This window comes from Triturus cristatus, chromosome 6 (assembly GCF_964204655.1).
Source record: "Triturus cristatus chromosome 6, aTriCri1.1, whole genome shotgun sequence".
In the NCBI taxonomy this organism is placed as follows: Eukaryota; Metazoa; Chordata; class Amphibia; order Caudata; family Salamandridae; genus Triturus; species Triturus cristatus.
This window is the reverse complement of record NC_140589.1, coordinates 461,694,014-461,715,304: the sequence shown is the minus strand read 5'-3', so window position 1 is coordinate 461,715,304 and position 21,291 is coordinate 461,694,014. Positions and strand designations below refer to the sequence as shown.

Sequence of the window (21,291 nt, the reverse complement as noted above, 5' to 3'; positions counted from 1 at the left end):
GATCATTCTCTCCTGCACACCACAGAAAAACCATTCCCACATAGCCCACTATAAACACACACATGCTCTGTCCATCCACAGACCTGTTCTAATGCTTAACCCCCTATCCTCACTCTAGTTTTCTTCAGCCTCACACCTAGATAAAACAAAAATGTATGATAGAAGCACAACTCTGGTCCTCAAGCTTGGCATCAAAACATTAGCTATAAAGGCTGCATGACAGACACACACTCTTCCAACCATGAAGTAGTATGCTATGGATTTGAAAATGCAATTGGGCACCTGCTCAGTGGTATGAAACAATATGTAAATACAACTACAATAACATATATAATGAAGGCACCAAAAGCAGTGACACTAGGCAGTGATGGCAACAGAGGTGGGAGGAGTGAGGGCCAAACTAGGGAATCAAAAGCATCTCTTGCAAAAACGCTCAAATCAGTTCCTCTCCATTTGTCTCCTCGTGCAATCCCTCTCTCTCTCTCTCTCTCTTTCTCTACATCAAGTCTCTCTCTTCCCTTCTCTCCTGTCCCTCTTCTCTCTCTCTGATCACTTTCTCTCTACCTCCCCCTTCTCTCTCTTTCTCTCTGTCTTAAAACCTCCAGTGTCTACTGCAAGTTACCTAGGGTAGCTGGAGAAAGTGACAGAGGCACAAGGACCGGCCCTGGGATTAAAAAACCGGGCCACTGCTCACCAGGGAAATGCCCAGTAGAATAAAAGGCTCATCCAGCCCATGTTGGTGTCAGTAGTGGCCACCTAGGAAAAGATGTAAGCACTGACATTTTGTACCTGCTTTATGGTGCTTTTTTCACCTTCATTTTGTGTTCTGTCAACTTTAAAAGAAATAGACTTTAATGTAATTTTCAGCTAAATATAAATAAAGGTATTGTCTGTGTGTCTCCTCAGTATGTGTATGGAAAAAAAGCTATTGAAGATAGGAACTGGAAGCAGGTGCAATTTGGAGGCCGATAAGAGACGTAAGGCAGATGAGAGTGAAAGGCTATTTGATGAGTGCCCATTCAGAGTGTCCTTTCATAGTCTATGACGTTTTCTGCATATGTACGTGAACAATATGCTTAAATTACACAATTTGACCAAATGTTTTCAAAAGTCATACTCCACATCAGTATATAATCACACAGAGTACAATACATTCCTACATTATCAATATAACTAACAACTTTTTTTGAAAGAACAAGATTTTTTTTTTTTTTTTTAATGCTTTATTTAATTTTGCAAAAACAAAACAATACAAAGACATTGGCTGTATGTTCAATAAGAAACCGCTGATAAGATACATCATGACACCTCTGGCCCACAAATCATCAACAGCATCTAATAATGGCATCGGTTCAGTGGCCCCTCGTAATCGCCCCAACATTCCCATCCGTCAGAATTCAAAAAAAAAAAAGAAACATAAGAAGAACCGCCCGCCCAAGGGTCCATCGTTCAATCTCCACAGACGCTGCAGCTGCCGTCCCACACCTCCCGTCCAGCCCACGCTCGCACAGACCAACATCCCAGACCGAACAGCAATAATGACATAACGTCCTGCCAGGTTCATCACCCCTCCTGAATCATAACCCTGGCGCCGCGCGGTTTACCCCACTCCCGTAGGCACTATTCCGGAACTGGAGTGTGGTGGGGAAGAGCTAGGCAGGGTAGCGATGTATGTCTTATACGGGCCCCAGATGTCTTTGGGTCGTGCCACCGTGGGGAGGAGACTAGAGTAGATCTCGCTGTTTGTGCTGCAGAAAGCCATGGAAGTGAGCCATGCATCCGCCGTGGGGGCCATTCGATCCCCCCAGCGCTTAGCAACCTCCCGCTTAGCAAGCAGGAGGCCTAGCGAGGCAAGCCTTCGGACAGTCTTAGGGAAATTTACCGTGTAGCCCAGCAGCGCAACCTCGGGTGTGGGAACCAACGTGAGCCCCAGCATAGTGCCCAGGATCTCGTGCACCTGTGTCCAGTATAATTGCAGTCTGGGGCACGTCCACGACAGGTGTGCAAAATCAGCATGTGGTGCAGCGCATTTCCAGCATGTGTGAGGTCGAGAGGGGTCAATGGCGTGGAGTCTGTCAGGGGTCATGTAGAAGCGGCGAAGGAATTTGTAATGGAGGAGCTTGTGGCGACTATTGAGTGATATCGTGTTAGTGACTTTGCAGCAAACGGTCCACTGCTCGTCCGTGATAGGCCTGCCCAAGTCCGACTCCCAAGCCGCCCGCAGTCGGACATCCGCACAAGGAACCAGAGCTGCGCATGACTTATAAAGGTTAGAAACCATGTGGGCTCCCGTGTCTTTATCAATGAGGAGGGTGAGGGGCTCAAAGGACTCCGGCTCGAGAGGGAATCCCGCGATTTCCGACCGCACCGCGCAATAAAGCCGGCGTAGTACAAACTTATCCATGAACGTAGCCTCGCTGAAACGCGCCTCCTCCGTCATCGAGAATATGTGCTGCCAGGGTATAAATCTCCAATCTTAGTGAGGTTAAACTTAGTTAAAGTGCGCTGCACAAGGAGTTCTCCCGTACCCGGCAGCAGCCCAGGGTTAGGAAGTGGGAGCGAAGAGGAATACAGGCGAGGCCGGGCTAAATAATGAGCCAGGCGACCCCAGGCCCAGCTGGTGGTGGATACCGTTTGTATGTCCACTGGGCTCCGGGGAACCCCCCTGGGCAACATCGCCGACAAGCGACCCGGGAGCATGAAATCCGCCTCCGGCCGAAGGAACGGGATCTGTGCATCAGGATGATACCAGGCGTAGGCGTGCGCACACTGAGCAATCAAGTAGTACAGATACATATCCGGTACACCGAAGCCGCCTCTGTCATGGGGGAGCGTAAGAGTCCTCCAGCTGATTCGGGGGCGCTTCCCACCCCAAACCAGCTTAATCAAATGTGACCGCAGGGTGGAGAAAAATGCCCGAGTAAGAGGAATAGGAATATTATTAAAAAAATACAGAAATCTGGGAAGTACAACCATTTTTATAATGGCAATTCTGGCCGACATGGAGAGCGGGAGTCGCAGCCACCCCTCCACCTGCGTCTCCAGCCTGGCAATCGCGCGGCCATAATTGAGGCGAATAATTTCATCCGTGTTCAGGTGTATCTGAACGCCCAAGTACCGTACCGAGTCGGAGCACCACTCCAACGGGAACTCACACTGCCATTGGGACGTGCCGCTGGTCAACGGAAAAATTATGGCCTTGTGCCAATTGATGCCCAATCCAGAGTGGGCACCGAAGCGAAGAATTTCCCGTATCAGGGGAGCCAAGTTGACCTGAGGCTCTCTGACATACAGGATCGTGTCGTCCGCGTAGAGGGAAGCCAATAAGGGACCCGTCCGGAACTGGAGACCCCTGTGCAGATGCCGCTCCTGGAAATGCCGAATTAAGGGGTCCATGGCCAAAATGAATAATAGTGGGGAAAGCGGGCAGCCCTGCCGCGTGCCCCTCGTGAGAGAGAAAGGGCGGGACAGCGTACCATTGATACGCAGACGGGCCGTGGGGAGGCTATACAAAAGCCGCGTAGTGGCGAGGAAGTTCTCTGGCATGCCCATGCGTTGCATGACAGAAAGAAAGAAAGGCCACTCTAGGGAGTCGAAGGCCTTCTCAGTGTCTAGAAGGATAGCCGCGGCAGGCGTGGCCAGGTTGATTCTGTGGAGAACCGTGAACAACGTCCGCAAATTTAGAGACGTGGAGCGACGCGGGACAAAGCCCGATTGCATGGGCGATATAATGAATTCCATCGATTGAGACAGCCTGTTGGCCACAATTTTGGCCAGTATCTTGTAATCGAGGTTCAATAGGGAGAGGGGCCTATACGAACCACACAGCGTCGGGTCTTTATTTGGTTTTGGGAGCAGAACTATTACCGCTTCACTAAGGGTCGCCGAGAGGGACCCACGCTCCAGCGCCTCTGCGTAGACCTCAATAAGCCGCGGCGACAGGAGATCCGCAAAGGCCTTGTAAAAATCCCCAGTGAAGCAATCGAGGCCGGGGGCAGAAGAGCCGCGAAGCACCTTAATCGCGCCCCGAACCTCAGTCACCGTTATGGGCTCCGCCATGAACTCCTGCATGCCCCTATCGAGGAATACTAGCGCGATTTCGGACAAGTAGGCCTCACGAGAGGCCGAGGATTCACCTAACTTGGTTTTGTATAGATCCGAGTAGTAAGCCAGGAAGTCGTCCCTGATCACGGTGGGCTTAGTGTGCAGCGAACAATCCGTACCCCGCACCTCGACTATCAGGGATTTGCTGTACGGGGGTCTCAGAGCCTGCACCAGCGTGCGACCCGGTCTATCCCCCTCCCCGTATCTACGCGCAGTCTGGTACTTCCCCAGGTACAAAATCTCTCTGTCCGCCGCGTCCCTGAAGTCGGCCAGGAGGCGGAGTCGATGAGTGGACACGTCGGCGGTGGGCGCAAGCAGCGCCTCAGCGTCAACTGCCTCCAACTGTGTCTCCAATTGTTTAATCGTCCTGCGCAGCGCCCTTAGGACCCCAGCCTGTTTGGCTATGCAAATTCCCCTAATATATGCCTTGAACCCCTCCCAAAGCATGGCCCACGAGTCAACCGATCCGGTGTTAAGCGTGAAATAGTCCTCGATCGCCTCGGAAATTTCGTGGACAAATAAGTCATCCAGGAGCGCCCTCCCAGGGAATCGCCATTGCCGCTCATAACCCTCCGACCGCGGAAAGTCCAAGCACAAGGACACCGGGGAGTGATCCGAATATGTTCTGGGGAAGGTCTGCATCGCGCGGAACCATGGGGCCAGGCCAGGGGACAGGAGCCAGTAGTCAATCCTGGTCCAAGTGTTGTGTTGTCCTGAGAAGTGTGTGTAGTCAGTGGTGTGTGGATTGCGCCTGCGCCAAATGTTCGTCAGAGAGAACTGGCTGCATAGGTCAAGTAGTGCGTGTCGCGCCCTAGGCTTAGAGTGAGCCGCCCCCGAAGTACTGTCCAGACTCTCGTCCAGCAACAAGTTAAAGTCACCCCCAAGTATGAGGCCGGTCGGTTCAAGAGCAGCAAGCTGGGTGGCGAGCTCATGAAAGAATTCCGGAGAATCAGTGTTAGGAGCATACACACACACCAGAACAATAGCATGACCCATCAACACCCCTCGTACTATGCAGTAGCGCCCCTCCCTATCCCCTAAGAATGCCCGGCAGTGGAACAGGACCCTCTTATGAATCAACACCGCGGTGCCTCTGGCGTAGTTGCTGAAATTGGAGAAGTATCTATGAGCGCCCCATGAAGCCGCAAAGCGTGAGCCAACCGAGGAGTGAAGATGTGTCTCTTGGATAAAAGCTATATCAACTCTATGTCGATTCAAATAATGTAATATCTGTTTACATTTACGCGGGTTGTTCAGACCCCTGACGTTCCAGGACATTAGCGATAGGCCAAGGGGGGACTCGTTCAGGCCTATTTGAGCCATCGGTGCCATGCAACCAGTAAGAAGGGTATAATAGCAGTCGTGTCTCCGTGTACCTGCATAATTAACACAATGCCAGCCATGTCAAGAAAATCAAAATAACCAATCCCAACCCCCCACCCTCCACCCAGCCATACCACGCAAACGTGAGGCAAACCCCAACCTGTGGAAAAAAAGCAGAGTAGCAAACAACAGTACCATATGCAAGCAATGAGAACAATATAGAGCATCATAACCAAAAGTGTTCCCAGCGGTGTCAACCAGAGGGGGATGGCAACGACCCGCCACCTACCCAGCACTACAAAGCAGTTATATATAAAGCAAAGAGTTCCCAAGTCCCCTGTAACAAATATTCAGGAAAGGATAAAGCCAGTCCACAGGCGCCGATTCAGCCGACCCCAGAGCCCGAGAACAGGTCCTGACTAATCGCTGTTCCACTACGCTGAGGAGATCGACCATCCTCATCGCCCCCCGGAGGGTCCTTGCGCAGCTTGTAAGTCCGGCAGAATTCCTGTACCGCAGTAGGATTGTCAAAGATCCGCACTCGGCCCTCAATGTCAACCCGGAGCCGGGCAGGGTAGAGCATGCCATATTTGAGGCCCAGATTACGGAGCGCCGCCTTAACCCCCACATATTTGCGACGGGCCTCCTGGACCATAGCGGTAAAGTCGGGGAAGAATGAAAGTCTCGAGCCCTGCCAAGTGATCTCTCCCTTTTCCCTAGCCAGTCGCAGGGCCGTGTCGCGGTCTCGGAAGTTCATAATACGGGCAACCAGCGGGCGGGAGCCCCAGGCCAGGCCGCGGACCCAGGGAACGGTGCGCCCTCTCGACCACAAATCCCGGTGTGAAGGAGTCGCTCCCAAAAATATCTGAAAAAAGCTTTTCCACAAAAACGTCCAGTCTGCCAGTAGCCGTGGACTCCGGAACCCCAATAATTCGCATGTTGTTGCGCCGACTGCGCGATTCCAAGTCCTCGTTCTTGATGGCCACCTCCTTCAAAATGCGTTCCAGTCTATCTATGCGCTTGGTGTCCTGCCCCGCGCCATCCTCCACGGCCGATATCCTGGCCTCAGCCTCCAGCAATCTCTTGTCGTGGGCCCGGATCTTGGTCCCATTGTTTCCAGCGTTCTATCCAGGGCATCAAAGCGACCATCGAGGGCCCTGAACCCAGCACGCATCTCCTGCAGCCAGTCCGGGGAAGGGGCACCGGCCGCCGGGTCACCGGGTTGGCCTCCGGAGGGGGCCGGCATATCTGGACGAAGTTCCACCGGTTGGTCAGGCAGCTTTTCAAAAGGCAGTGTTTTCTGCTTTGGGTCCCTACGACCCATGCCCCCACACAGCTGGGCCGCAACCAGCGCGTCACGATGGGAAGAGGGTTCCAGGACAATGAGGAGGCAGCACAAGGGGACAGCTCACTCCGCAACCCACTGGGCCCGTGTCACGGGCGATGTAGCAGCCTCCGCGGAAGTGCCATGTGTTGGTCTGCAGCCGGGCAAGGCCCCCACTCCCCGGCCCAGGTAGCGCCCGCGCGGGACGTAGGGCCCAAAGCAATCCGGGGCCGTCCGGTGTGGCCGCAGCAGACGCTGTCGAGTGATGCGGGGCGGTGGTGCAGGAGAGCAGGCCGCACCGGCCGCCGAGAACGGGAGCGGTCAGGCGAGGAACCAGGGCAGGGGCAGAGACAGTCCAGGTACCCGGCCCAGCGCGGGGTCCCCCCCAGCCCACCCACTCCGCCAACCAGCCGTCACGTCACCCCCGAAGGCCCCCAGACAGTGTCTGCCCAGGGCCCCCCAGGAGGAGACCCAGAGGAAGGCCGCGACCGAAGCGCAGAGCAAGGTCCCAGCCCGACCCTGACCAACAGTGGAGCGGGGAGCAGAGTGGACCCCCACCAGCCTAAGCCCCGGCGCTCGATGCCCCCCCTCAGTCCCCCCCGGGTACCTGCCTCACAGCCGGCCGCCGCCTCCGCGTTCCCGGTCCCGGCCGCCGAGTCATGCCGCCATCTTGGGCTGGAGGGCCGGGAGCCCGAGTCCTTCACCGTTCGTTCCGGGCCTTGTCGGGGCCCGATCGTTGTCTCAGAGTGCTCCGGGGCCAAAGGGGAGTCAATGCCGGGGTCGGACACTCAGCGCCCGCATCGGGATGTCGGGAATGGCGGTGTGAGTGCTGGGCCGGCGGCGCGTGGCCATCTCAGCCCGCAGCTTGGCCACGCCCCCCCTTGAAAGAACAAGATTCACCTTTATACTGCAAAATACCAAGCGTATCCCATGAAAATCTATTACTTTTTAAAAACAGTTGAACCAAAGTAACCGATCATGATGAAAGATTTTAGTATAATAAATAAAAATAATAAAAATTCGTATCATGTTAGACTTGGCACCCTTGCCGTGGTTTCTCCTGATCTTTTGCCTCTACCTCCTGCATTTCTGACACTGTCCTGGATTTCGTTTTTGCTTGCTTAGATGCTTTGGGCACTTTGCCACTGCTGATCAGTGTCAGAGTGCAAGTGCTAACTGTATAGATTGTTTTTATGATTGGTTATCCGATTGGCATATTAGATTCACTGGTAAATCCCTAGTAAAGGGCACTGAGTGTGCCAGGGCCTTTAAAATCAAATGCCACTAGTGGGCCTGCAGCACTTATTGTGCCACCCACACAAGTAACCTTTTAAAGGTATCTCAGTCCTGCTACTTCACTGTCTCCATGCAGTTTTTACTGCCATGTCAACCTGGCAAGTGCACCTAGTTGCCAGGCTCATACCTTCCCTTTCCTTACATGTAAGGCACCCCATAGATAGGCCCAACGTACCCACATGGGGAGGGTGCAGTGTATGTGATAGTAAGGACATGTACTGTTTTGTGTGACATGTCCTGATAGTGAAATACCGCCAAATTCGTTTTTCTCTATTGAAAGGCTATCTGTCCCGTAGGCTAACATGGGAGTTACATCTTACAGTAATACCTTTCCATTGAGACAAGATAAAGAAATGGAGTTAAGGCTCTCTGAACTCAGAATTTAATAACAAATCTTTTTAGGAAGATGATTTTTAAACTGTGTGTTTGAAAATGAAACTTTTAGAAAGCAAAAGGCACACAATGGATGTATGGAATGCAGAACAAATCAAAACATTCACCCTCAGTCAAGAGATCTGGGTTAAATCCATAATTATTTTGCTCACCATGCCACCCCAGTATAGACCTGGCCATATGCAAATCAGTCCTGACCCTGTTCCTCATGGAAACAGTTCAGCCCAAACTGCCAAGCCAGGTCCTCCCTTTACTGGAAACAAGCATCCTAGGACCGGTTTCGGGGTTTCACCCCTTATCAGCCAGAATAGCTTGAATCCAGTGGCACAGTGAGCCCGGGACCCACGTCTGGCCATACCCGACGCACTTAGGGCAATAAATCAATACACACACAATTGAATGATGGAGTGCAGAACAAATCAAAGCATTCTCCCCTACTCAAGTAATCTGGGTTAATTTATTTACTCACCATGCAACCCCAGTTTAGACCTCGCCATATGCAAATCAGTCTTTACCATGTGCCTCATGGAAACAATCCAGTCCAAACTGCCAAGCCAGGTCCACCCTGGACCAGACACAAGCCAGGTCCTCCCTAGACTGGGAACAAGCATTCTATAACCAGTTTTGGGGTTTTATCCTTCTCAGCCAGGAAAACTTGAATCCAGTGGCATAGTGACCCGGGACACACGTCTGGGCATACCAGGCGCACTTAGGACAAGACGTAAAAGACACAAAATTGATGGACGGAATGCAGAACAAATCAAAACATTCACCCCCGGTCAAGAGATATGGGTTAAATCCATCGTTCTTTTGCTCACTATGCCACCCCAGTTTAGACCTGACCATATGCAAATCAGTCTTGACCCTGTGCCTCATGGGAACAGTCCAGACCGAACTGCCAAGCCAGGTCCTCCCTGGACCGGAAACAAGCATCCTAGGATGGGTTTAACCCCTCATCAGCCAGGATAGCTTGAATCCAGTGGCACAGTGAACCCGGGACCCACGTCTAGGCATACCCGGCGCACTTAGGACGAGAAAGCAAAAGACACACAGTTGATAGATGAAATGCAGAACAGATCAAAACATTCACCCCCAGTCAAGAGATCTGGGTTAAATCCATCATTCTTTTGCTCACCATGCCACCCCAGTTTCGACCTGGCCATATGCACATCAGTCTTGACCCTGTGCCTCATGGGAACAGTCCAGACCGAACTGCCAAGTCAGGTCCTCCCTGGACCGGAAACAAGCATCGTAGGACCGGTTTCGGGGTTTCACCCTTCATCAGCCCGAGTAGCTTGAATCCAGTGGCACAGTGAGCCTGGGACCAACGTCTGGGCATACCCGCCACACTTAGTCACAGGGTCAAGACTGATTTGCATATGGTCAGGTCTGAACTGAGGTGGCATAGTGAGCAAAAGAATTATGGATTTCATTTGTTCTGGATTCCATCCATCAATTGTATGTCTTTTGCTCTCTCGCCCTAAGTGCGCTAGGTATGCCCAGACTTGCTCACTGTGCCACTGTCAGTTGAAAGGCCATTTGTTAAAGTGCTTATAACTTTGGAACTGATTGACTAATGTGCCTGAAAATTGACAAACAGTATGTCCACATTACCAGTGGTATTTTTAGAAATGTGCATATCCGTAAAAGGGGAGCGAGAGCAAACATTTGTTCAATTGCTAATAATTTGGTACTTTGTGATGATTTTCTCAAACTTTGTTAGAAGCTAAGAAAGATGAGTCTTCTGTACATTTATCAAGTTTTGTGCCAATCCATAAGTGGGTAAAATAGTTTAAGGGGGAGGGGGCAGTGCCGTTTTCATTTGCTTAAATCTTTTATGCTAATCCATCAATCTGTTTCAACTGTGGGAAGTAATTAGCAAGTGATATCAAGTGAATGATTTATGGAAATCCAGTGGGGCTCAAAGTTGAAGGGGAGAGGTCGAAATATTTTTCATTTACTAATACCTTTGACACCGTTTGATGTCCTGCACAAAATTTGGAAAGGACTTTCGGTTTACACAGATCCAGCAATACTATATTTGTATGTATCTTTTCTAAAAACATATTTTATCTTATTTTCCTTAGGCTTATGACGATGGCTATGGTGGTGAATATGATGACCAAAGCTATGAAGAATATGAGGACATTTATGTCACCCAAATACAAAGGTAGGATTTTAGAAAGTGTTCAAAATACCTAGATATACTTTTTCATAGCATTAATTCATACAGTAGGTTTTTGAAACAGTAATTCTAGTTATCCTTCAACCAACTAAAATGATTTTTAACATAGTCACAGCTAAACAATATAAGCGGTCAAAGTTATTAAGAAGTATATGTTAGCCTTTTCACTTTATTTATAATTCTAAACTTATTTCTTTCTAGGAAGTGAGCCTCTTTGAATGTTAAAGTATGCCATATTTATACATTATCTGAACACTTGTCCCATTGTCAGTAGTCATGGGTTGTTTTGTCTGCAAAAAATCAATGCTGAATGGTTTTCGGTGTTAAACACTTATAAGTAAGCACATTTCATTAAGACAATAACAAATTGTGTGTTGCAGTGTGACAGCTTCACTTATCTCACTTTTAAATACATTACCTACAAAAGCAACTTGTAAGAAGATTTGGTGTTCAAAGACTGGCCTGGGCATAATTTAAATTAAGCCAGCATCAGTCAATTAATATTTCTGTGTTATGCTTGTTACGCAAAATTCCCAAAATGACACCATTACACCATATTGCGTAATCACGCAAAACTTCCATTAAATATTTACAAAGAACATGCTATTCATGGCAAAAATGTTACCACGAACACACAGGATCAACAAAACAGGAACATCTGTTGTTGGCGGTGCCAATGTTTAAATGCATGCAGATAGTGACACGAACTTCACACATCCCAACTAAAAACATGCAGGTTTTTGCTAGCCTGGGCAAACATTTAAAGTATTGGTGTTGTAGGATTGGTACATCGATTATCAACAAATAGTCCTGCCCTAGATGCAGAAAAAGGACATTCACAGTCCTAATTTGAGAACCAATATTTCTTAAAAGTTGTTTTTAGAGACAAACAGCCTCATGCATCAACCCAAAATCCAGTCGGTAAAATACCGATTCGGTAATAGCTCCCGGTATTAAGTAAAAAATACCCAATCCCAATGCATCAACCCAAAAGCAGAAATCGCTATTTAAGGAATCCTTAAATAGCGATTCTTAAAATAGGGATTCCTTAAATACCGATTCCTTAAATAGCGATTGCATTTAAGGAATCCCAAAGTGAGATTCCTTAAATGCAATGCATCAAAGTTAAAAAAATAGCGATTTCGCTAATAGGGGGAGCAAATTACCATGAAGATGAACTGCATGGTAATTTGCAAAAACTTTGAAAAATGCACTTTTGTGCATTTTTCAAAGTTTCATGTTGCGCACACACATGCCCTTAGAGCATGTGTGTGTGCAACATATGTGCACATATCATTTTCAGGGGTGCAACAGGGTGTCCTTTTGACACCCTGGCACCCTTGAAAGTGCTCCCGCTATTAGCGATTCGGTAATACCGAATCGCTAATACAGACTGGCTTTACATTCATTCCTATGGGCCTCCAAGCCCATAGGAATGAATGGGTAGGTATTCCTTATTACCGATTCGGTATTACCGATTCGGTAATAAGGAATATTAAGGAATCGCTATTTGAATAGCGATTCCTACATGCATAGCCTTTTGCTATTCCTTATTAGCGATTCCTTATTTTTCGCTAATAAGGAATCGCAAATGGCATTGTTGATGCATAGGCCCCATAGTCTCAAATTTGTAAAACATTTGTGATCGGTATGTATAGCCCCTTTTATGTTTGTTAAGAAATAATCAGCAGCAGTGTTGGTGTGCATTAGAAACAACGGTGACTCTTGACTTTGAAGGTGTCTTGCTATGAGCATTTACTATGTAACATACTATGGGGCAGATTTATGTTAGACTTACGCCACTTTTATGCCGCCGTTGCGTCACTTTTGTGACACAGCGGCGCCGTAAACCATGCGCCATGTTGCGCCTTATTTACAACGTGACGCATCTAGGGAGATGCGTCACGTTGTAAAGCCCTGCGCTACATTAAACCCGCGTCAGGTTTAATGTATGCAGGGTGGGCGTTCCATCGGAAAAAGCCTCGGAAAAGTGACGCAGTGAAATCTACAAGATTTCAATCAGTCACTTTTCCGACGCTGCTGCGTCAAAACCTTGTGCCTGCTTGAAGCAGGTGTAAGGCATGATGCAGCATGTTAGGTATGGGCTGCCCCTAAACATTGCTGGAGTTGCGTCGTGCTTGCGACGCGACTCCAGCAATGCGCCGCCCTTACGCCATCAGATGCGTCACGCATCTGTTTATCCTTGCGCCACGATGCGCTGCATTGTAAATGCTTTAGGAACAACTTTGGGTTTTGACTTAAAAGGCAGCAAGGCCAAGTCAATATGTAGTTAACACAACGAAAGTACTGCCAATGCTGCACTAGATATAAAGAAGATGCTTTGGATCATGGACTCAACAAAACAGTGCCACTATAAACCACTTTTTTCGTTTGATTTTAATCAACAATTTTTTAATTCAGTGCTTCATTAACTCATTATTAAGCACGGTTTTATTTCAACAACTAGGACAAATTAACACAATAGTAGAAAAAACAATACATCATTGATATTTACATTACCTAGACATATGCACACGACACTACCACTGACATACAGAAATCAATCATACCACACATCCACACTACTCAGTCATACTGTGAGACACATAAAACAAATATTCGATGACAGTTTAGAATGACAGTTTTTTGAAAAGGGGGGCTATCGAGGACTTGTTTGCAACCTAATGGTAGTAGTTGAAAGTAATTGGGTTGTTAATTATACGATTAGCCCAAAACGAGGAGGTCTACGCGTTTCGAATCCCTCGAGTTGTGGGGATTCTCATCAGGACCAGACGCTCTCTAAAAGGAGAACAGAAAAGCTAAATTAGACCAAATGACCCTCAAACACTAAAACTTCCTCAACGCACGAAAAAAGTGGTTTATAGTGGCACTGTTTTGTTCAGTCCATGATCCAAAGCATCTTCTTTATATCTAGTGCAGCATTGGCAGTACTTTCGTTGTGTTAGCATTGTAAATGCAGCGCATCTGTGGTGGCGCAAGGGTAAACTTGCGTTACGCATCTTTCCTGGCGCATCCCTGCTGATTTGCAGGGATGCGCCAGGAAACATAAATCTGCCCCCTGGTGTATATTTTCAAACTTCAAAAAGAAAATTGCTATAGGTAATCTGCTATTTCAATTGATGTATCGCACTTGAGGGGTCTAGATAGAATTTTATGCCTGTGATTATTGCCTCTATGAGAAATCTGCTGGTGTTTGAGAGTTGCAGTGGTGCTCAATCAATGTATTACACTGCAAGTAATAGATGGTGAGCTTTTGTAGAGACCACAGTCCTGTCAGAATAAAAGTCTGATGATTGTGCCTATTGTTTATGAATGAAACAAGCACGTTATCTGATTACCAAAGGTATTATGTTATTTGTTTTCTGTCGATTGGGACAGTTGAACCAATCGTGCCTCTTACACAGATGATCATCTTAGCATAGGTTCAAGTTTATCAAAATAGTTGTATTTGTAAAGCGCACGATTACCTGTAAGTGTCCACTGAATAACTGATGTTTATTGTTACCCAACTCACTGGCACTCATTTTATCAACCTAAGATGAATGAAAGGCTGAGTGGACATGCAGGGATTCGAACCTGTGACCATGAGGTCAAACACAGGCCCCTGCAGTGGTTGCTTTAGTCTCCTGAGCCATCTGACCCAGCTGTTTAATTAGAAGGTTCATGATTGCTCAAATAAGCATGTTGGATTATGCTTGAACAAACATTTTTCTGGTGTCTAGTGGCCTCTAGTTGGAGAAAAGAGCCCCTGAATTTTAACGGGTAAAGTGTTAGGATAAGAAAGGTATTGCAGAGTTTGGGAGTGTATGCTTGTCACAATGGTGCATCTCCTTTCAAAGATGAGGGAAATGTGCACCTCTTCCTGTCTAGCAGATCTATCCGTGCAAAATATATCATAGAAATCTTATCCATTTATAGTGCAGGACATCATGGAGGGTCTTCCTTTGACAATACTGGGGATTGTGGTAGTTGGTTGGTCTGCAGAGCCTCGGCATTGTAGGAAAAAGATTCCGGGGCACATTTACTATGTTTTGGCATAGCACAGCAACCAAAGTTGCTGCCCTGCATTGCATTAAAGAAAGAGACAAAAATAGCTCCATATCTACTAAGATATGGCTCTGTTTTTCTCTTCCCCAGTCCTGACTCACTTTAGGCTGCCATGCATCAACACACACACAATTGCACCATAGTGCATTGGTGTGCATTCTGTCAAGCATAGACCTTGTACCCAAAGGGGACCCTTTCAGTACGAAACTATGCTTTAATTCTTTTCCCATTTTGTACATGTGCTGTAAAGTGCCGCACACATGCACATTTAGAAAAATATGTGAAGACCTAAATATTTGCTGGACTGTTGCATCTACTTTGAGGAGGTCCCATTTGTTATGCAAATCCCTCTCAATAAATGTTTGTAGGGATCTGTGTCAAAGCACATTGATGGTGGCACAGAAAAAAGACATGCACCATATATAGGATGCCCCGTTGATGCAAAGTAGCGCAAAGTAGCACAGAAGAGCGTTAAGTGGTACTTTGTGTTGCTTTAGGCAACTTTCCACCGTAATCAGGATTTTTGTTAGAAAGTAAAACCCACCACAACATTTTGTGCTGGGCTTGCGTCACAAACCTGATGCAAAATGTTAGTAAATCTGGGCCTCTGTATCAGGCAAAGTGTGTAGTGCCTGCAACAGGAGGCTTTCTTACAGCTAGGATCTAGAACTGACTCTGAGAACAACTGCTAACCATGAAAGTCATATCATAAAGGCACTGATGCTGTTGAATTTGGCACACCTCTCAAAGTAGATAGGTAAAGTTACATAATGTTGATAATTTATTAAGATGACGGCCTTTTGTTCTACAATGCTAAATGCAGTGTATAGAACTTATCATGTTTTAGACAAATGTTTATGTATTCATTGTTATTGTGTGGTTAAATAAAATCCTTACATTTAGCAATAACGTATACAGTGTTAAGAGTGACCAAATCAGAAAGGAATCAAAACCGTTTTTACAATTAGCAAAGTACAAATACAAACAACAAACACATGAGTTAATTTAAGGCATGGGCCAAGGTGGCTTTTGAGGCACGTGACAACTGTGGAAGTCGTAGCCCAAACGGTTGCTCCAGTGCCTAATAGAATTGAAGTGCAGCCACAGGAAGAAAAGGAGCAGCAGCTATGGCTAATCGGGGAGACATACCAGAAAACTGAGGCTTAGCCCTAAACTTGGCGCATAGTTATGGTTAACGAATGAGTTGGAACGGGCAAAGACTGTTGAGTAAGACAAAGTGCAAAGTGCAGAGTGCAGATCGAGGAATAGCAGCTGAATTTCATGGGCAGATTCAGCTGTAAACGACAAAGGAGGCACAAAGACCCACCTAAAGATCACACACGTGACGAGCACTAGTAGTAGCAGAGGCAGCCTGGCGCTCGCGCCTAAAACAAGCACTTGGTTGGTGGTTTACGTTCAATAAAAGAGCAAATGCAGACAGTAACACCAATTATGTCTGTGTGCAAATTGCAATTTGGTAAAATAACAATACAATTTCTGACATTTCATAGACAAGCTCAACTATAAACAGATAAAAAGATAAACATCACTGTGACCCAAGACTTATGCTGCACCTTCTTAGTCTTTGGATAGTTCGATCAGAAGTTTCGCCTTTATGGAGGAGGCACCAACGAACAATCCTATAAGCCACTTGGGCTAACACCACTCATTGGTGGCCCTTGACACCAGAGCCTATTGACTGCTAGAGCTACTCATTTAATATTCAGGGTGATGTTGTCAGGGTTAAGAGAGTTAATAGTTTCCTGACTGCATGAGCGTATGCCCTATTTGTTCATTCCAATTTTAGGACTGTTTTCCATTCCACGTCTTCTAATCCACACCACCTGCAGGTTGCTGAATCCGAAGGCCAGCGAGACCTGTATAGATGTTAAAAGAACTGCCATTCACCAAGACTGAGAGCCTAGAATCTTGATTTTTTTTGTATATTGAGTACGTATATGCCAGGTGAGGTAGAGGGTGCCTTTGTTGGTACGAATTATTAACAGGCCACCCATGCTTGCGATTTGCATAAACATTCGTATCGAACTGACGTGAAAGGAAGTGTACACGTTTTTCAATGCATTGCTTAACAGCATTTTTGCCCCTTGTTAGACCTGACCCTTTTGACAGGTTTATCGCCAAACTTTTTGCCTTTTGCCTCCAGTTTTCTGACCCTATTTTCATTGGCTATAGGATTCAGGGCACTTCACCACTACTGATCAGTGCTTAAGTGCATATACTCTCTGTATAAATTATGATATGATAGGTTATCCATTACTCGCATATGTGATTTACTGGTAAGTCCCTAGTAAAGTGCACGGTGTGTGCCAGGGCCTGTAAATCAAATACAACTAGTGGGCTTTAAGCACTGGTTGTGCCACCCACCTGAGTAGCCCTGTAAATGTATCTCAGACCCACCACTGTAGTGTCTGCGTACGCAGTTGTAAACTGCCATGTTGTCCTGATAAGTACCCACTTGCCAGGCACAAACCTTCCCTTTCCTTACATATAAGGCACCCCTAAGGTAGGTCCTAGGTACCCCCATGAGGAGGGTGCAGTGTATGTGGAAGGTAGGACATGTACTAGTGTACGTGACATGTCCTAACAGTGAAATACTGTGTATATCCTTTTTCACTGTTGAAAGGCTACCTGTCCCATAGGCTTATCATTGGGGTTGCATTGTACAATTTTTACATGTGTAACTTTCCATAGGGGCAAGATGGTAAAATGGAGTTTGGACTCTCTGAACTCAGAATTTATTAAGGCACCTTTTGGTAAAGGTGGTTTTTAAATCCTGTGTTTGAAAATTCCACTTTTAGAAAGTGACCATTTTCTTACTTCTTCGTATTGCACTCGGTCTCAGAGATATGATCTCTTTTATAAAATTAAACTCAGGTAAATCGAGGTTGATTCAAGCATAACTTCAGGTTTATTAAACCGTTATTCCAACTTAATGAAGTCAAAGAATTGTATTCATTCTTTTTCAATACATCATTTGTCCAACTGCCCAATGCATTTCGGGCTTTTTAAGCCCTTCTTCAGGGGCGGTACTCTGCCCTTCACCTGTACCGTCCGTGGATTTTCTGCTTTAAACTTTTCTCCATCGGTGCACCGATGGAGAAAAGTTAAAAGCAGAAAATCCACGGACGGTACAGGTGAAGGGCAGAGTACCGCCCCTGAAGAAGGGCTTAAAAAGCCCGAAATGCATTGGGCAGTTGGACAAATGATGTATTGAAAAAGAATGAATACAATTCTTTGACTTCATTAAGTTGGAATAACGGTTTAATAAACCTGAAGTTATGCTTGAATCAACCTCGATTTACCTGAGTTTAATTTTATAAAAGAGATCATATCTCTGAGACCGAGTGCAATACGAAGGACATTTTCCTATTAAGGAACGTGCTAACTGTTTCTACTTTTGAATTCCCTACTCAGGGGGATTTATTCGTTTGCACCAACTAATAACTGTTTAAATCATTGACCTGGAAAAACCTGGAGTGCGCACCTTCTGTTCAAGCTTTTTACATTTTCTTACTTCGCCATTCTTTGTTCCTCTGGCTGTTTGTGTATTCAGTGTCTGTCATGTGAGTGACAGGAGCTGAGATGTGCATTCACTCCAGACAGTCACTGGGGGGGTTGAGGTGTGCCCTGCCTTACCTGGGTAACTCATCGCAGGCCTGAATAGGCCTGGTCTGCATTTAGAGTGGTGGGAGGAGTTTTGCTTACACCTGAATAGGCTGTGTCTCTTTTTGCACAATGCTGTCTCCGCACCCTGTAGTCATGCAGCACAGGAAGGACATGACTGGTTTGGACTAGGTTCAGAGACCCTTACACAAAGAGAACAATGAGATTTTGGGACCTAAAACCCCAGGACTTACTTCAAGGGAACAAGAGGACCCTGCCTAGAAGAAGAGCAGAAGAACTGTCTGAGGAACACTGCCTTTTCTGAGTGAGGAGTGGGTTGGCCTGCAGTTGCTGCATCTGTCTGTGGTGGAGGAAAAGGATTGACGCATTTGCCCTGCTGTGTTTTCCTGCTTGGGAAGAATCTCCAAGGGATTGTGTGTGCCGGCCTCCTGTTTTTAGAAGTCTCAGGGATGCAAAAGTCTTCAGAAGAGGCTGCTTCAAGGAACAACCCCCTGCCTAAGAGGAGTGCTGCCACTGCGCTGTGAGGGGTGGGCTGGCCTGTCGTTGCCGTGCCTGCATGGGAAGGACTGTACTGTTTTTCCACCTTGCTCTAAAGTGTAAGCACATTAGAAGCACTTTGTTTTCAGCCCAGGGTGTGGAAAGCGCTGTATTTGAAATTCACTAGTGCTTGACCTTTTTGGAAGTTTCCTGGTGCCTTAGGTATTTTTCCTGGTGCTTTGTTTCTTTTTTTTTTTTTTTAAAGATTGCCTTGGCCCAAATTTCAGGGGTGACCCCCACTGCAAACACTTCAAGCTGAGTGCGGCTGGTGCCAAGAAGCTCCCTGGTGCTTCCGGTCAAAGAGTGGCTGCCCGGAGCTCCTGGTTGCTGAGCAACCACTAGGAAAGCTGCGAGAAGGAAGCACTCCCCATAGCCGATCCCACGTTGCCATAGCAACTAGATCCCTCAGCTTGGTTCGAATGAGGGGGGAGGGCCGCATTGCTCCAGCGAAGAACATGATTGGTCTCCAGTCTTTAGAGGACTACCCCGCAACCTAAATAGTTCTGGGCGTGCGGACCTGATATCCCTGGCATCCCTGAGACTTGCGCTATGCGTATGGCCGCGGTGGTGAATGAGCCACTTCCGTCAGCAGGTGGATTCGGCCCGCTGATTGTTTCTGTGCAGAGGAGGCCCGTTGGCTGAGCAGGAGGAAAAGCAAAGTCAGCAGCACGGCTGCCATTAAGAGACGGCAGCGGCAACCCTCACCAGAAGCCTGGTCGGTTTAGGATACAGGCCGGATCGAGCGGCCTCATTCTTCATGTCGTGGCTGCACCGCACTCGCATGCAGCTGTAATTAATGGTTCATTCTGCCTGTGGGGGACCATGAGAGGTCTCCTCACCGGCACGGCAGAGCATGTCTGTCCCCCCCCGCTGCACATATACCTTTGGGGACACATGAGGGATCCGAGAGCAGGACGGAAAGGCAACCCTCGGCGAAGGTCCCGTTCCTGAATTTACTGCACAGCCCATACAGTAAGAGTGAAATAGAAAGTGCTGATTTGGGGCACCCCGAGTAACCGGCGATTTAGGTGTACCTTAAATGATGCGTGCCCTAAAGGCTATCTGATCCATGCACGGTAATGTGGTTTTTATGATGGTTCATGACACGTGCAACCGATAAGTGGTTGTACATTGCACTAAATGTGGTATATGATGTTTTCCCAATGTTGTTAAAACCTGTGCAAGTTATGAGGGTGTCTTATAGTACACTACTTGTGTTGCCCTGACAATGGCTTAGTTGACGAACAAGGATTTATGCTCTATGCTTTGGAATGACCATTGCCTATGGTAAAGTGAATTATGTGATTTATGTGGTCTAAATGTGATTTACATACTACAAAGTGATTTATGGCCTTTGTGTTTTATCTATGAATGCAAAAGATATTTTTATATAACCTTGTGTGGAGTCTTTTTGTGGTGTGCCTGGGTGTGTAACTCCCTTACTCTTACTAAAATGGTGAGTTCTGCCTGGCTTAGGTGTATACCATAGCCAACCAGAACCCCTATTTCTAACACCCATGTGTAGGGCCCAAAGCTCACCAACATTTAGAATGCTAAGGCAGACCTCAAGGTACAAAAGTTGGGGTTGTCTTGTGCCAGCAGACTGGATTTCGCCCACAGTAGGGCCTCCAGAGTTCCTCTCCTTGCAAGGTGAAGTTTGTGGCAAAAGTTTAGAAACATGCCTGCCCTTGCCACATGCTGGCCGAGGATATCAAATTCCAGCTGAATCTGGGCAGCTGAAGATCTCGGCAAATGAAGGGCAAACATAAATATCTTAGTGACAAGCTTGTTCAGAAGCTTGTCATCCCTCCCAACAGGACTTCACAACGATATGAGAGGGATGGAGTGATATTTTCCAGAGCGGGAGGAGACTCACCCCCACAAAGATCCGGTTAATTGTTATAAAAGATGACTGGAGAGCCAAGGCTTTAATTTCAGCTGCCCCCCTTATGTTTATCAAAAGTGCATCTTGCATCAATAGTGACATCCAGGTATTTGTATGCCTATTCCTTCGAGATCTTCTTATCATTAAAGTGCCAGCAATCCACCTTGTTGATTTTCCTGCCTAGAGTCATGGTTTTGGTTTTCCTTAGGTTAACCTCCAGGCAGTTTTCATTGGAGTAGTAGTGCAGTGTGTTTAGTAAGCGCTGCAGCCCAACTCTTGTGTAACTAAACAACACTAAGTTGTCTGCATAAAGCAATTTGCTTATGAGCTCGCCACCTATATTAGGGGAGTGACTGTGCTGCAGATCAGAGCTTACAAATTCTCCCTACTTCCACGGACAGAGTAATTTCACAGTCATACGCACATACACTCACCATACGCTAGGGCCCATCACACCAACATTCATTCTATTACTCTATCCACACTGAATATATGAGAGAACTCCAAAATCAATCTGCATCTAATCTGAGG

At 47.0% G+C, this 21,291-nt stretch overlaps 1 protein-coding gene across 2 annotated transcripts in view; it reads left to right on the top strand.

The window, feature by feature from the left end:
* The window catches only part of KHDRBS2 (KH RNA binding domain containing, signal transduction associated 2), a 1,521,990-nt gene that overhangs the window by 1,168,250 nt on the left and 332,449 nt on the right, over nucleotides 1-21,291 (top strand). For both annotated transcript variants that reach the window (XM_085609195.1, XM_085609194.1), the window contains one exon: nucleotides 10,528-10,610. In XM_085609195.1, coding sequence (XP_085465321.1) covers nucleotides 10,528-10,610 — 83 coding nt within the window. The remainder of the gene's footprint in view (nucleotides 1-10,527; nucleotides 10,611-21,291) is intronic.